Source organism: Numenius arquata, chromosome Z, assembly GCF_964106895.1.
Source record: "Numenius arquata chromosome Z, bNumArq3.hap1.1, whole genome shotgun sequence".
NCBI classification, from domain to species: Eukaryota; Metazoa; Chordata; class Aves; order Charadriiformes; family Scolopacidae; genus Numenius; species Numenius arquata.
Genome location: NC_133616.1, coordinates 32,391,002 through 32,404,943, shown reverse-complemented (window position 1 = coordinate 32,404,943; position 13,942 = coordinate 32,391,002). Strand labels below are relative to the sequence as shown.

The 13,942-nt window shown below is 35.8% G+C and overlaps 1 protein-coding gene across 1 annotated transcript in view; it reads left to right on the top strand.

Annotated features, from left to right (window-relative positions):
• The window catches only part of PTPRD (protein tyrosine phosphatase receptor type D), a 284,383-nt gene that overhangs the window by 190,963 nt on the left and 79,478 nt on the right, over positions 1-13,942 (top strand). The window contains exons 21-24 of the mRNA XM_074165861.1: positions 1,976-2,185; positions 5,516-5,676; positions 9,964-9,978; positions 12,437-12,549. Coding sequence (XP_074021962.1) covers positions 1,976-2,185; positions 5,516-5,676; positions 9,964-9,978; positions 12,437-12,549 — 499 coding nt within the window. The remainder of the gene's footprint in view (positions 1-1,975; positions 2,186-5,515; positions 5,677-9,963; positions 9,979-12,436; positions 12,550-13,942) is intronic.

Below are 13,942 nucleotides of genomic sequence, written 5' to 3'. Positions count from 1 at the left end.
AAAAACTTCTGATTGCAGTCAGAGACATTGAATAAGTTTCATAAGTGAAAAACAAAGGGAACCGTAAAGAAGCCTTAGAAGTCATCATTTACCCAAGAAAAGTTCAGGCTCCTTGTAATCAAATCAGATTACTATTTGTTGAATGCCAGTATATATAAAGTGATAAAAATATTGATAAGCATTTGTCTGATTTAATAAGTTATTCATCAGTGGATTATACTAGCAGGGCTTAAGCTCCTTTAATAGTTATATGTTTTACAAGTTTGAGCCTAGCATCTGATCCTGTTGTAAAGGTGCTGATATAAATTTTAGCTTTGTTCTTCAGAAGAAGTATATTATGAAACAAGGAAAAGTGACATTTTGAAAGTCATATTGGGCAGTTAAGATTTGAAGTGTGGGTTGTGTATGATAGGGCGGTAGATAGTATTTTGTAGTCTAGCAGCAGAAAAATTGTCTTAGGATTCATAGTTCTGTTATTAATCCCTATCACCAGTCTATTATGTAGTGTTGTACAAACCATGAAGAACATAACTCTTGGTGCTTTTGAACAAATGAAATGGCAGCCAATTTCTGGGTTGAGATGAAAGATATGGTTACAAATCAGTCCTATAAACTCTTCTGCACTTCATTTATTGTTTGTGAAGTACATTGGAAGGCACTCTTTTACCTGAGATGTTCAGGACTTTAATACGGCCAGAGTACTTGGTAGTCCTCATGTTAGAGAGAAGGAAAAAAAAAAAAAATCTATAAATAGCCACTTAGTATTGAGTCGTTTGTATTCCAGAGTTACCATAAAAAAAAAGAAAAAAAAGTTAAAAATAGTTCATATAAATTCATTTTCAAAAATTGGGATTTTTTTTTCAGTTTTGTATTTTTTTATTCCTGTTTTTAAATAATTACATCATATGACTTACAAATTTGTGTTGTATCAAACAGGAGATAAGAAAGTACCTTTAATATTCATGGGGAGGGAGAAGATACTATTATGCATTAGGGGAGTGATTGTCCTTTTGAACTCAGCACTTGTGAGGCTGCATCTCAAATACTGTGTTCAGTTTTGGGCCACCCACTTACAAGAAAGGCATTAAGGTGTTGGAGCAGGTCCAAAGAACGGCAATGAAACTGGTGAGAGGTCTAGAAAATAAGTCTTCTGAGGAGCAGCTGAGGGAACTGGAGTTGTTTAGCCTGGATAAAAGGAGGCTGAGGGGAAACCTTATAGCTCTCTACAACTACCTGAAAGGAGGTTGTAGTGACGTGGGGGTCTGTCTCTTCTCCCAAGTAACAAACAATAGGACAAAAGGAAGGACCCTCAAGTTGTGCCAGTGGAGGTTCAGATTGGATTTTAGGAAAAATTTTTACACTGAAAGGGTTGTGAAACGTTGGAACAGGCTGCCCAGGGAAGTGGTGGAGACACCATCCATGGAGGTATTTAAAATATGTGTAGACATGGTACTTAGGGACATGGTTTAGTGATGGACTTGGCAGTATTAGGTTAAAGGTTAGACTTCATGTTCTTAAGGGTCTTTTCCAACATAATTAATCCTATTCTATAACTGACGTCATATATATATACACATATATGTATGATTTGTAATATGATGGGTGTGTATATATGTCCTCAGAGAAGTTATATTGCTTTATTAGCTTCCCTCCCCTTCACCCCCTCTCCAAGAGACAGCAATATCAGACAACTGAAAGCTGATCTAATTGTTTTATGTTTGCAGTCTGGGCAGTGCAATTTCTACATAGTATCTTAACAAAGATGACAATAAATTGGAAGATTTTGGAAGAACTGATTTAGTGATGCTGATAGGCCCTATGAAATGGGGATAAATTGTATTTTTGTAGTTCCTGGTCATGCATTAAATTTTCTCATTACATTGTCAAAGTTACATTAAAATTGTTTACAGTTATCTTTCTGTTCTTGTTTTCTCTGTCTCCCTCTCTCTCTTTTTCCCGTTCCTTCATTGTAAAGCTGCTTAAGGAGATAGCTAGGAAACGCAGAAGCATTCGTCTTGGGAGGGAAGTTGAATTAAAGCCATATATTGCAGCTCACTTCGAAGTTCTTCCGACAGAGTTCACGTTGGGGGATAAGAAGCATTATGGTGGCTTTGAGAACAAGCAACTGCAGAGTGGTCAAGAATATGTCTTCTTTGTGTTGGCTGTAATGGAGCACTCAGAATCTGTAAGTTAGTTATATTTTTCAATCCCAACATTACCTTTCCACAGTCATGAAAACGTTATTTCAATGCTTATTCCACTTCTTAAAAGCTATATTTTTACAATATATGTCAGAACATCTCTAAAGTGAGTGTTGCATTGCTTAGTTCCAATTAATTCCTTGAACTTTTCTATTTTGCATGTATTATTATGTGTTACTTTTTTGTGTAACTGAAACTTAAGGATCACCTTTCATTAGTGTGTTGTGATTCTTTGCAAATTACGTGCTCTGCTATTTGAGATCATTGACACAGGTTCTGAGGCATGAACTTCACAGCAACATCTTTCTCAATGTATTTGAAAAAGAGTTCCTCTCTTGCCTTAATACTACCATTGAATAGTGGCGTTGGATTCTCAGGATTCTTGGAAAGATTCATTGCATCAGAGAGATGCACAGCTAGCCTCTAGTTACAGTCATTCCGTAACAACTTTATCAGTGAATTGTTAGAAAGTTAGAAAATAATTCAGTAATACAGAAAATTCCTAACATAAGCTAAATAATGAGCTGTCATTCCTCCTTATGTAATTCATCTTCTAGTTATGTACCTTTATGTTTAAGTTAATCCACTGCATGTACTATAGTAAAAAAAAAAAAAAAAAGAAAAAGACAGAAATAGGACTGGTGAAAGTTGTAACACACGTTAACATTTTAACATACAGTGTGCAATGTATCTTTCTAATTGGTACCTAGACCTGACAGGTACATTTGCCGGCTCAGCCACTTGAAACTACTACACCAATAATCTAAATTCTAGTCAAATGCTTCCAGTGTGTAACCTTACATTTGCTTTCTTGATGTGAACAGAATTAGCCTACTTGAACACAATGAGGAAGTAGTTCCAATTTGAATACTTTTGGATGTATAACTTCATTTGAAAATAATTTAAGTGCCTCATGGAAGCTCTAACACAGATCAAAATTTCCGCTTTCACTTTTTGACAGGGGCTGTGCAGACAGAGAATTCTGAAGGTGCTGCATCAGAAAGCTTCAAACTGGAGAAAGTTCAGAGCTTTTGGCTATAAGATTAGATGGCCAAAAATCTGTGTGTCAGAAACTACCTGTACTAAAGTTGATCTTTTCAATATGAAGTACCATTTGCTATTTATTTTTCTACATTAATTAAATCATTGGTCATTTTATAAAACCCTCAGGTTGTTACTTTGTTAGAGAGAATTTAGGATGAAAAAGCAGGAATAAATAGGGTTGTAAATTTACAGCTGAAAAGGCTGGTATGGCAAAATATGTCCAGGGGCCTACTGTTGAAGATTTCAAAAGGCATTACTAAACTTACAGTATGGACAACGTCTGGTTTAGCATGCCACCTGAAACATCTGCATGACTAGGTAGCATGAGAGGGAAGAGTGTGTAAGGGTGAGTGAGCTTCAAGTCCCAGTGCTCCAGTGTATCTGCTCTCAATATAGCTGGTTTTCTTCTAGGACTATAGATCCTACTGGTGTATGAGTTCTAACTTGCAAGGGATCTTTTTCCCAATATTCAAAATACTTTTTACATAAGGTTTCTCCTTTAGAGAACGCAACATTTCTCTGTTGACTGGGAGAATAGACAACTTGCTTTACAAGAGGGCATGGGCAGATCTGAATTTGTAAAATGAAAACTGAAAGAGCTTGTGATTACAGTTTATATATATGATAAACATCAAGAGAAAGAACGAAAACAATAGATAATTTTGGCAAAATAATAGAGTATAAATCAGTCATTAATACAGGTAGGTTCAAAATTAAAAGCAAAACCCTGTTTATTGGAGAACTGGTAGTAAGTACTCATAATGTTATCCCTCTGTATCTCTTTCCAGGCATTTTTTTCCTGCCTGCTCTAAAGGAAGAGGCTAAATACAAAGATTTTTTTTACTGTAGCAATGGACTTTTTTCAATCTTTTGAGAATGCTGAAGATGGAAAAAAACCCAGTCTGCTCAGTATTTCAAGAATGGAACAAGGAGACTCCTCAGTTTCTAAGCAGCAATCACAGACATTTTAAAATGTTTGGTGCCAGGTTTAGTAAAAGAACATAACATAACTGAACATTGTTGGCATGGGTACTAGCTCAGTAGCAGCTAGTTTAAGTGCCTCAGCTTTGCCTGTCCTCATCCTTTCTCTAGCCTTAAGCTTAGAAACTGTCATAGCCCAGAGCCCAAAACAAGACCAAATGAAGGGTAAAAAAAACATGTCTCCTTTGATAACACTTTTCCTGGCTTCAGGAATCTTTCAGAACATAGTAGAACATGGTAGAAGACCATGGTAGAAGAAAACTAATCTGTTCTCCTTGTTATCTTATTATATCTTAGCTGGCATTCCTGACCTACTGCTGAATCAAGTTTTTAAGTCCTTTGCAAGAGCTGTAGTTCAAATCCTAGTTTAGTGCTGGTGGAGACACTCCAGCAAGGACAAGAAATAAGTGAAAACCATTCTTCATTTCTGACTTTACTGTAACTAAGAGTTCTTTACATGATCCAATTTCAGCAGGCTGGCTCCTCAGACTCTCCTGTCTGTAATTTTAACTTTGCACTCAGCCATAGATCAGACATCTCAGGTCAGACCAGAATGAAAAAGGAAGTTACTATTTTCTAATCACAGGTGTTAACCCTAGGCCAGCTGGCTTTACACCATCTAGTAAGGCAAAGATTTTCAATGGCCTCTGCTGGCTCATAATTCTAGTTCCATCTCTCAGAAAAACTTTGAGTATTTAGCTGCCCTTCATATTCTACAGCGGTTTCCCCTGTTTTTCAGACTTAAATTCAGGTTATCTCCATATTCTGTAAGAACACTCGTGACAGATTTTGACTGATCAAAATGCACCCTATTATTTCCATAGGGCCCTTTTCTAGGAACCTCTTACATTCAGTCCTCTTTATCTTTACCTATAGTACTCTCATTTTTTCAGAACTATCCTTTCATATCTTGCAGGAAGAAATAGCGTTAAGCCAATATGAAACTAAAACAAACCCAAAAATGAGTAACTGATGGGTTTTTTTCCTCAGTTCCCTATTATTACATCTTCTCATTCTCTGCGTAAATTGCAAAATGTTCTGTGAAGGATTGTGTTACCTTATTTGACTGCAGATCACTGCTAATATGTGGAGCACAAAATAAAGATAGTAACAACAACATACTTTTCAGGTTGCAAGTTTATATACTGACTGACTTGAAGAAAAATATCGTTTTTACATTGCTATGTTCATTGCTTTATTATCTTGTATAGATTTATTTTAGATCTAGGATAGTTAATATTTTAAATTCACTGCTTTATCATTAAGTAAGATTTATTTTATTTGTATAGACCATGTATGCAACCAGCCCATATTCTGATCCTGTTGTGTCCATGGATCTTGATCCCCAACCAATTACAGATGAGGAAGAAGGCTTGATCTGGGTTGTTGGCCCGGTTCTCGCAGTGGTGTTTATCATCTGTATTGTTATTGCTATACTTCTTTATAAAAGGTAAGTTTACCTTTTAGTTTTCCTACCAGGTGTCTAACTTTCTGATATATTGGCCATTTTATAATACTGTTCTACACTATATTTTTTGCACTACAGTAGTAAATGTCATTGCTTTGGGATATTTTCGTATTTATTAATCATTTCCAGAATACTGCAGAAATTTTAGTAGATTGACTGAAAGTTTCCAATAATTACAGGTATGTGGGTACATTTTTCTGCTGATGACACTCTATTAACATTTCTGCATTTAAATGTTTTTTCCACTTTGCATATGTTTATGAAGAAAATATGTACTTGCATATAAATATGTATGAAATTCACACATTTGACTTTTTTAAATGTATTTTTCGATGTGTAACAGTAATACATTAGGGGTTACATTCAGCTTGATGTAAAATGTGGTTTTCATCTCCACTCAAGTAATTTGAGTTTTTGCTTTTGGCAGTTGGCCTCAATTTGGCAGTGTATCTATGTGAATTTGAAGCTCTGAACTGAGAGATGAAAGAAACATCAGTAGCTGTTTTCTACTAATCTTGCAATGAGATCAAACTTCACTTATTCTTCTTTCACTGTCTATGACACAGATGTAGGTTTGCTATTACACAAAGGACTTTCCTCTGCCTTACAACATACTGGATGAAAACAGTGTATGATGCCTAATTTATACATAGCAGCCTTTTATAGTGTAAATGAGTTCACAGGGGTCAAGATGCTAAATCAAAACCAAAGACTCAAACACACAAAGTTTATTTTAAAATTTTTGAAATATACTGATAAGGTATAATTGGGAAATACTATAAAGATGCTGTGACCTTGTCAGGGATCAGGCACACTAGGGACAATTTCATCAAAAGGAGTATGTCTTCTAAAACTAATGGCTATGGTGCTATCACCTGCATATAGATGTTTAAATTCTGCTTGGAAAGAGAATTCTCTGTTCAGCAGTAAAAAAACAGTCCAGGGTAAACCTTAGCTTTGGATTCCAAATAGATACACATTTATAGACTGTTCTTTAGGGCTGTAATCATAGAGCAGCATAATACATGGTCTATTGCTTGCAGATATTAGGTCTCCTGAAGGTTTCTATTAGTGCCTACTGTCTCAGCCAATCTAGTCAATTAGCAACCACTGAACCTCTGTTTGTGTCTGTCTGTCACTTCAAAAACTGGTCATTAGAGATGCGCTAAAAGTGAAATACTCCTTTCTTCTGATTATTTTTGAGTATTAAAAGTAAAACTTCTCCCATACTACAAAACAAATCCAAACAATGGCATATAAAGCAGATGTGTAACTGCTTCTGGAAATATTGATTACATTTATGGAACCATAATTACAATGTTCAGTTCTATTACCAAAAAAAAAAATTACAGGCATATTCCACAAATGAGCAGGTAAAATTTGTTCGTCAGTAGCGTGAAGAGAGTGTCATTCACTGAAAATGGGGGACACATTTTACATCTGTTATTTACTACTGGTACTAGAACTGTTCAGGCAGTTTCTAAATGAATAATTTTAAGGGGAGAATTCTTGCTCTCCTTTAAAACAGAAGCTATCACAGACAGTGTGACTAAATTGCATGGGTTGGTGTGAAGCACATTTAACTGTCAAAAAGACTAGGAGGGCATATTTGACCCCATTATTATTTGTGGTCAGTTTGTATAAAGGTTATTGTCTCTGCATTTACTCTTCTTAAAATCTGAAAGCAAAGATACTGCATAGAAACATTTTGGGGTCATATGAGAATACACCCAAATGGTCATTGGAGCTTAGTACTTAGCAGTGAAAAATGGTGAAAATACTGAAGAGTACCTTTTGTGGTCATCGAATATATCTGCAATATAATATCCAACGCAATTAAGGCTGATTAATATACCATGTGCAGAAGAGCTCACAGATTCACAGAATCAAAAGTCACATTTCTGGCCCAGCCTCGCTGAGAGCATGGCCAGCTACAGCAGGTACCGGCAAGTTTCATTATATCCAAGAATGGAAATACCACAACCTCTCTGGGCAAGCTGTTCCAGTGTTCACCTGTCCTCACAGTAAAAACGTTTTTTCCTGAGTTACAGTTGAATTTCCTGTCTTTCTGGAGGTGACAGCTTGGCAAAAAGAACTGACTTGGCCAGTGACCAGTTCAGTGTCCTCTGTCATTGCAGCGCTTACACCACCCTGCAGTCATAGTGAAAAGAGGGAATTGTTTTGGAGTAGATCTTTATTCTGTTAGACTTAAATCTAAACAATCAAATTTAGGGATCCAAGTAAATTAACTAAACACCACTTTTTTTTTTGGTCATATTCTTACCCTCAAGAAAATAAATTTTTTGCTGATTTAAAGATGGAGTAAAATCTACAGCATAGTAAGATTTATATCCAAAATCTCAAACAAAGGCAAAGACTTACCTAGATATAGAGATGGTTCAGGTGCTAAGTCTCCCCTAGAGACAATGCCTAAGCATTATGAGGGCTGAGTCACAATTTATATCTCAAGGTGGTTTTGGGAAAACACTACCTTGCTGCAACCTACAGCTTAGGCAAATCTATAGTAAATCCTTTCAACTTGCTTTTGAATGTGTGATAGTTGTTCAATTACATGGGATTTAGATGGTTAGGTACCCAGTTTGGAACCCAGTGAATGTTAAAAAGCTCTAGAATTTTTTTGGCGTATATCAGAAACTGAAAAACTAGAAGGAGAGTGCATGTCCCCATGAAGCATCTTTTCTTCCTTTTTTTCTGGTTTGGTTTTTTGTTGTCAGTTTGTTTTTTTTTGTTCCCCAACATATGAAATTATGTGGCAATAGCTTCTGGTTTTTAAGAAATCACAGGCTCTCTAATTTCACCCTTTCACTGATAATGGTCATCATTCTAAATCTTTCTAGAGTAAGATTTGTTTGTAGAGTGGGTTTCTCTTTGTAGGCAAATCATCGTGACAGACTTTGTGTAATTTGCTCTTATAAAGTGCAGCTTTTTGATTTAGTTCAGAAGACAGGAACCTAAGCTTGAATCTTTTGAATATAGTGAACTTCAGCACTCTGAATCATAGAGTCATAGAATGGTTTCCGTTGAAAGAAACCTTTAAAGGTCATCTAGTCCAACTTCCTTGCAAGAACCAGGGACACCTTCAACTAGATCAGGTTGCTCAGGGCCCTGTCCAACCTGACCTTGAATGTTTCCAGGAATGGGGCACCCTACCACCTCCCTGAGTAACCTGCTCCAGTGTTTCACCACTCTCATTGTAAAAAATATCTTCTTTGTATCTAGTCTATGTTTACCCTCTTTTAGTTTAAAGACATTACCTCCCTTGACCTGCTGAATCTTGAGCTGTAAGAAGAAATCTGCTTCTAAGGGAAAAAGCAGATGTTAAAAAGAGCACAGAAGTGAAAATGGGGAACTCTTAAGTGATGGTGAAGGGTTCTATAAACACTTTTTCATAACATGAGTAGTCTGGTCATTGCAGACTCCAAGCTATTTGAATTTTGTAGAAGCCATATTTATTATGATCAATAGACAGACAGAAAGATAGACAGTGTATTTACAGTCTGCGTATAGTAGAACCTCTTCGTCAGAGATAATAAATTATTCTCCCTGTTTAGCTGATCTTTATAGATCATAGAACACTACAGATCTAGATACTATACAGATATAGAACACTGTAGACCTCAAGTAAGTGACATTCCTTCTAAATCTAAGTGCATAATACTTCACTGGAGAAAGATTTATGTTTACCTTATGTTTACCTTATTTTCCAGAGTACTGTTAAAAATTTCTTGCCATTTTTAACCTTGTTCTTTGCTTGCCTTTCTTTCCCTCTCCTTCTCCCTTTCTCTCCTTCCCTTTCTCCTCTGCCCTCCAATTTCATCTCTCCTCTCCTCTGCTCTCCTCTCCTCTCTCCTCTCATATCTCTTCTCTCTTGAACATAAGAGGGAACTATATCTTAGTGAGATGTCATTTGTCAATGTAGTATCAACATTACTTTGATAGCTCAAATGAAATACCCATTCTCCATTATCTTCCTGGCTAAAACTTAAGGTGGCACTACTTTGCAGATAATGTCTAAAAGAGATGGTTTTTTTCAGCAGAAGAAGATTTTCTTTGGAGTTAGCTTTGTGTTCTTCTTTTATTCTATGATTCGCAATCATTAAATATTTTTACGAACTGTCATTTCTTAATTTGGTTGATCTTTACTGTAAGTCAACATGTCTTACATGTCATGGTGTCATGCTTACCCTGTTTGCTGCTGGTCAACTAACATTTCACCTTTTCTTCCCTCTTTGCTGCATTAAAATGGAGCAGTAAACCTGACAGGTGAGAAGTGAAAGCTAATCACTCTTCATTTAATCCAGAAAAGGAGAAAAAACAGTTATCATGATAATGATCTGAGAAAATTATCTGTCAATCTGTGTGAATGTAGACAGTAATCTATTGATATGACAGCAACTGAAAGATTTGTTGTGTTGTTTACAGCACTGAAAAGTAATGTAACATATGCAGCCAAGTTTCACGGCTTTTTTTTGCGTCTTCATGAGGTACACTTTCAAGAGACAGCAAAACTATACAATGTACATATGGTTCTATTTGTGTTTTAATTAAGTTAAAAGAGTGGTTCTTTGCTATAACCAAAGCTGTTGAAGGAATGCATGGTTGTGGTTGAAGTGTTAGCCACTCTAAATCTCCATAATGCGCCATACACATACACACAGTGCTGACTTACAATTCTACAAGTGGAAACTATATGGTAATCTCATTTGTCCTTTATGGATTTTTTTCCACCTGTCTCAACTCCATTCCATAATCTGAAAGAATTTTGATGTCTTGTATAGTCTGGAACGATACAAAAAAGCCAGAATGATCTTGAGAATAATAAGAAATAAGAAGCCATTCTATTGTCCTGTAAGTATTCAAAATATTCAGATATATGATTAGAAGAGATTTTAGTGCTTTTAATAGATTAATATGAAGTTGTGGTGCCCAGTACTGACTTGCAAGTGGAAAAAAGGTAAATTAAGTTTGTCTCTGGACAGTTCCACTGATCTCTAGACTTCAGGAGAGGTAACTACAGATTAAAGTACTTCTTGAAATCTGCATTACACACCTTTATTTAAGAAGAAGGAATGCTAGGGCATTGTGCTAATGTGGTAGGAGTTTGAGATAGTCAGAATCAAAAGCAAAAAAGGAATTTCAACTGACTTTCTCCATAACAATTAAAAAAAAAAAAAGAGTAAAACCAGAAGAATCAGATTTAAATCTTCTTCGCTTTGCTAAAGAGAAGTTAATATGTGTGTTGAGGTATTTACCAGAGAACAGATAGAATGTTTTTACAGCAAAACACTTCCCCCTCCCCCAGACTCCTAAAATTGTAGGACTAGTAACTTTCAAATAATTCCTGCAATGATGTTGCTGTTTGGCTTTTTTGCATAGTCTTTGAAATCTTGCTGTGTGCGCCTTTCGTGAATGCTACCAGGTGTTCATCATTTCAAGAACAGCAAGAAATTAATTGTAGCACTTTTTAAGACGGGAGTCCAGCGGAATAATAACAGATTTAGCATTGTCACATTGTGAGTCAATTAGAAAACAAAGGAGAAAAAAAATCCCAACAACAGTGGTATGTTAGAGCAAATATTGGACACCTGGAAAAGATTTTGCTATCATAAACCTTAAAATAATATCAATTCTGTTTTTACAAAGTAACTCTGCTGCTGTTTGCATCTTCATTTTATTTTACATGAAGAATATCAACCAGTTTGCGTTTTCATTCAAGAACTCACAGAGGACTACTGGAGCAGTATTACACTCCAAATTAAAGCATTAAATTGTTCAGATTCCTGAACAAAAATGCAGAGTCGTAGATATTCTGCATGCAACATATTTCTCCATGTTTTGCATCACATGGACTCTGCTTCTCTCCAGAGAAAGTGAAACATACACCGCTTTTCTTTTCTTTTCTTTTCTTTTCTTTTCTTTTCTTTTCTTTTCTTTTCTTTTCTTTTCTTTTCTTTTCTTTTCTTTTCTTTTCTTTTCTTTTCTTTTCTTTTCTTTTCTTTTCTTTTCTTTTCTTTTCTTTTCTTTTCTTTTCTTTTCTTTTCTTTTCTTTTCTTTTCTTTTCTTTTCTTTTCTTTTCTTTTCTTTTCTTTTCTTTTCTTTTCTTTTCTTTTCTTTTCTTTTCTTTTCTTTTCTTTTCTTTTCTTTTCTTTTCTTTTCTTTTCTCTTTCCTTTCCTTTCCTTTCCTTTCCTTTCCTTTCCTTTCCTTTCCTTTCCTTTCCTTTCCTTTCCTTTCCTTTCCTTTCCTTTCCTTTCCTTTCCTTTCCTTTCCTTTCCTTTCCTTTCCTTCCCTTCCCTTCCCTTCCCTTCCCTTCCCTTCCCTTCCCTTCCCTTCCCTTCCCTTCCCTTCCCTTCCCTTCCCTTCCCTTCCCTTCCCTTCCCTTCCCTTCCCTTCCCTTCCCTTCCCTTCCCTTCCCTTCCCTTCCCTTCCCTTCCCTTCCCTTCCCTTCCCTTCCCTTCCCTTCCCTTCCCTTCCCTTCCCTTCCCTTCCCTTCCCTTCCCTTCCCTTCCCTCCTTCCTGATGACATTACTATATTTAGATTCATTTTGCCATTGCGAATTGTAGCTGCCCTACCCACCATGCATAATTATTTTACCTGGATCAAATACTCTTTCAGAAATAAGCATCTTACCTTTAGAAGATAATGATTAAACACTCAGGGAGTTTTATTTGCAAGCTAACACCTCAATCTTATGTTTATGTGTATTCACTTTCTCCATGCAGGAAGAGGGCTGAATCTGATTCTAGAAAGAGCAGCTTACCTAACAACAAGGAGGTCCCCTCTCATCATCCCACAGACCCAGTGGAGCTGCGACGTCTTAATTTTCAAACTCCAGGTAAGAACAATAATACCTCACTGAGAGCTCTATGATCACAAAATGATAAGTGGTGCTGTTACAGAACAGAACAATTATTAGGAATATGTTTTGGTTGCTTATGAAGTTTTTGCACAATGTGTTTCTTTGTTAGTTTTCAAAATAACTCTTTCATTTCTTTATTTTAAGAAAAATCCTGCATGAAACAAAATTAAAGTTCTGTTAAGAAGACCCCGAAGTCACACATGTCATATGGATGTGTTTTATGTGCTAAAATTCCAAGTTAAACCTAACAATGCTAGAAAAGATTATTAGGAAATGTACCTTCTATTTATTAACAATCTTCTTACAGCTACCTCTTTGTAAATAAGCTTCCCTCTTATCTACTGCTTTATCAGGTAATCCATTAACATCATTGGGAATTCCACTACATTGTAAATGTACAATACAGATCTTTTAAAATCAGCCTACATCTTAGGGTCAAGGAGGATATTAGCATGTCAGTAGTTCTGAAGGTAAAAGCAACACACTCCCAAATATCTTATTTACTTGTTTTGTTTATTAAGCATTGTTTTCTTAAAGCTGTTTGATTTGTGATAGTTAAGAAAAAGGAGAGAAATACTTAAAATAATATTGATTTTTTTACCACCTTGTCATGAGTCTATTTTTTTTTTTTTTAAATTGGCTTTATTTTCATTGTGATGTATTCCAGCAGGTTGTTTTCTATAGCAATATGTTTGCACGCAGTCCAGGTCTGATGCTAATTACTTACCAAATCTTCCTAAGCCTTGTGTTTGTCAAATTTATTGCATTAAGTATAAAAAATAATTAATTCAAGCTCATAAAGGCAGGAAATTAGGTACTTGAAATGTTGAGAGATTGTCTGCAGAAGCTGACATACAGATTATTACAAAAGAGTTAACTGAACTTGCAAATCTCATTTCTGATCTTCTAAATAGTGGCTATATTAAGGTACTGTGGCCTCAGCATGAGTGGATCTGAGAAGCAATGAATTTGGGGATAAAGACCCAACATCTATACTGCATGTGTATGGTGAAGGTAGAAAGGGAAGAGTCTGGAAACTTGAGTTTTACCCCAGCCTTGCTTTTCTAGTCTGTTCCAGTACACTGAATGCTCTTTAGCAAATTAGGTATGTTTCAGGAGTCCAGCTTCGAGTTTAATTTCATCTGAATATGTGAATCTTGTTGACATGCTCTGGGACCTCTCTAAAATATGAGCCTAAGTGCAGTAAATGAAAATGCTTGAAAGTTTTTGTTCACAGTTGTTCTTCTGAGACTGCAATATTAATGTAGGCTCATCCTTACTGAGCAATGGTTTTGTATGTTATACAGCACTTTCATACAAAGTTTTAAATGTTGTTACAGAGACAGAAATATACATACAAGTCTTTGAA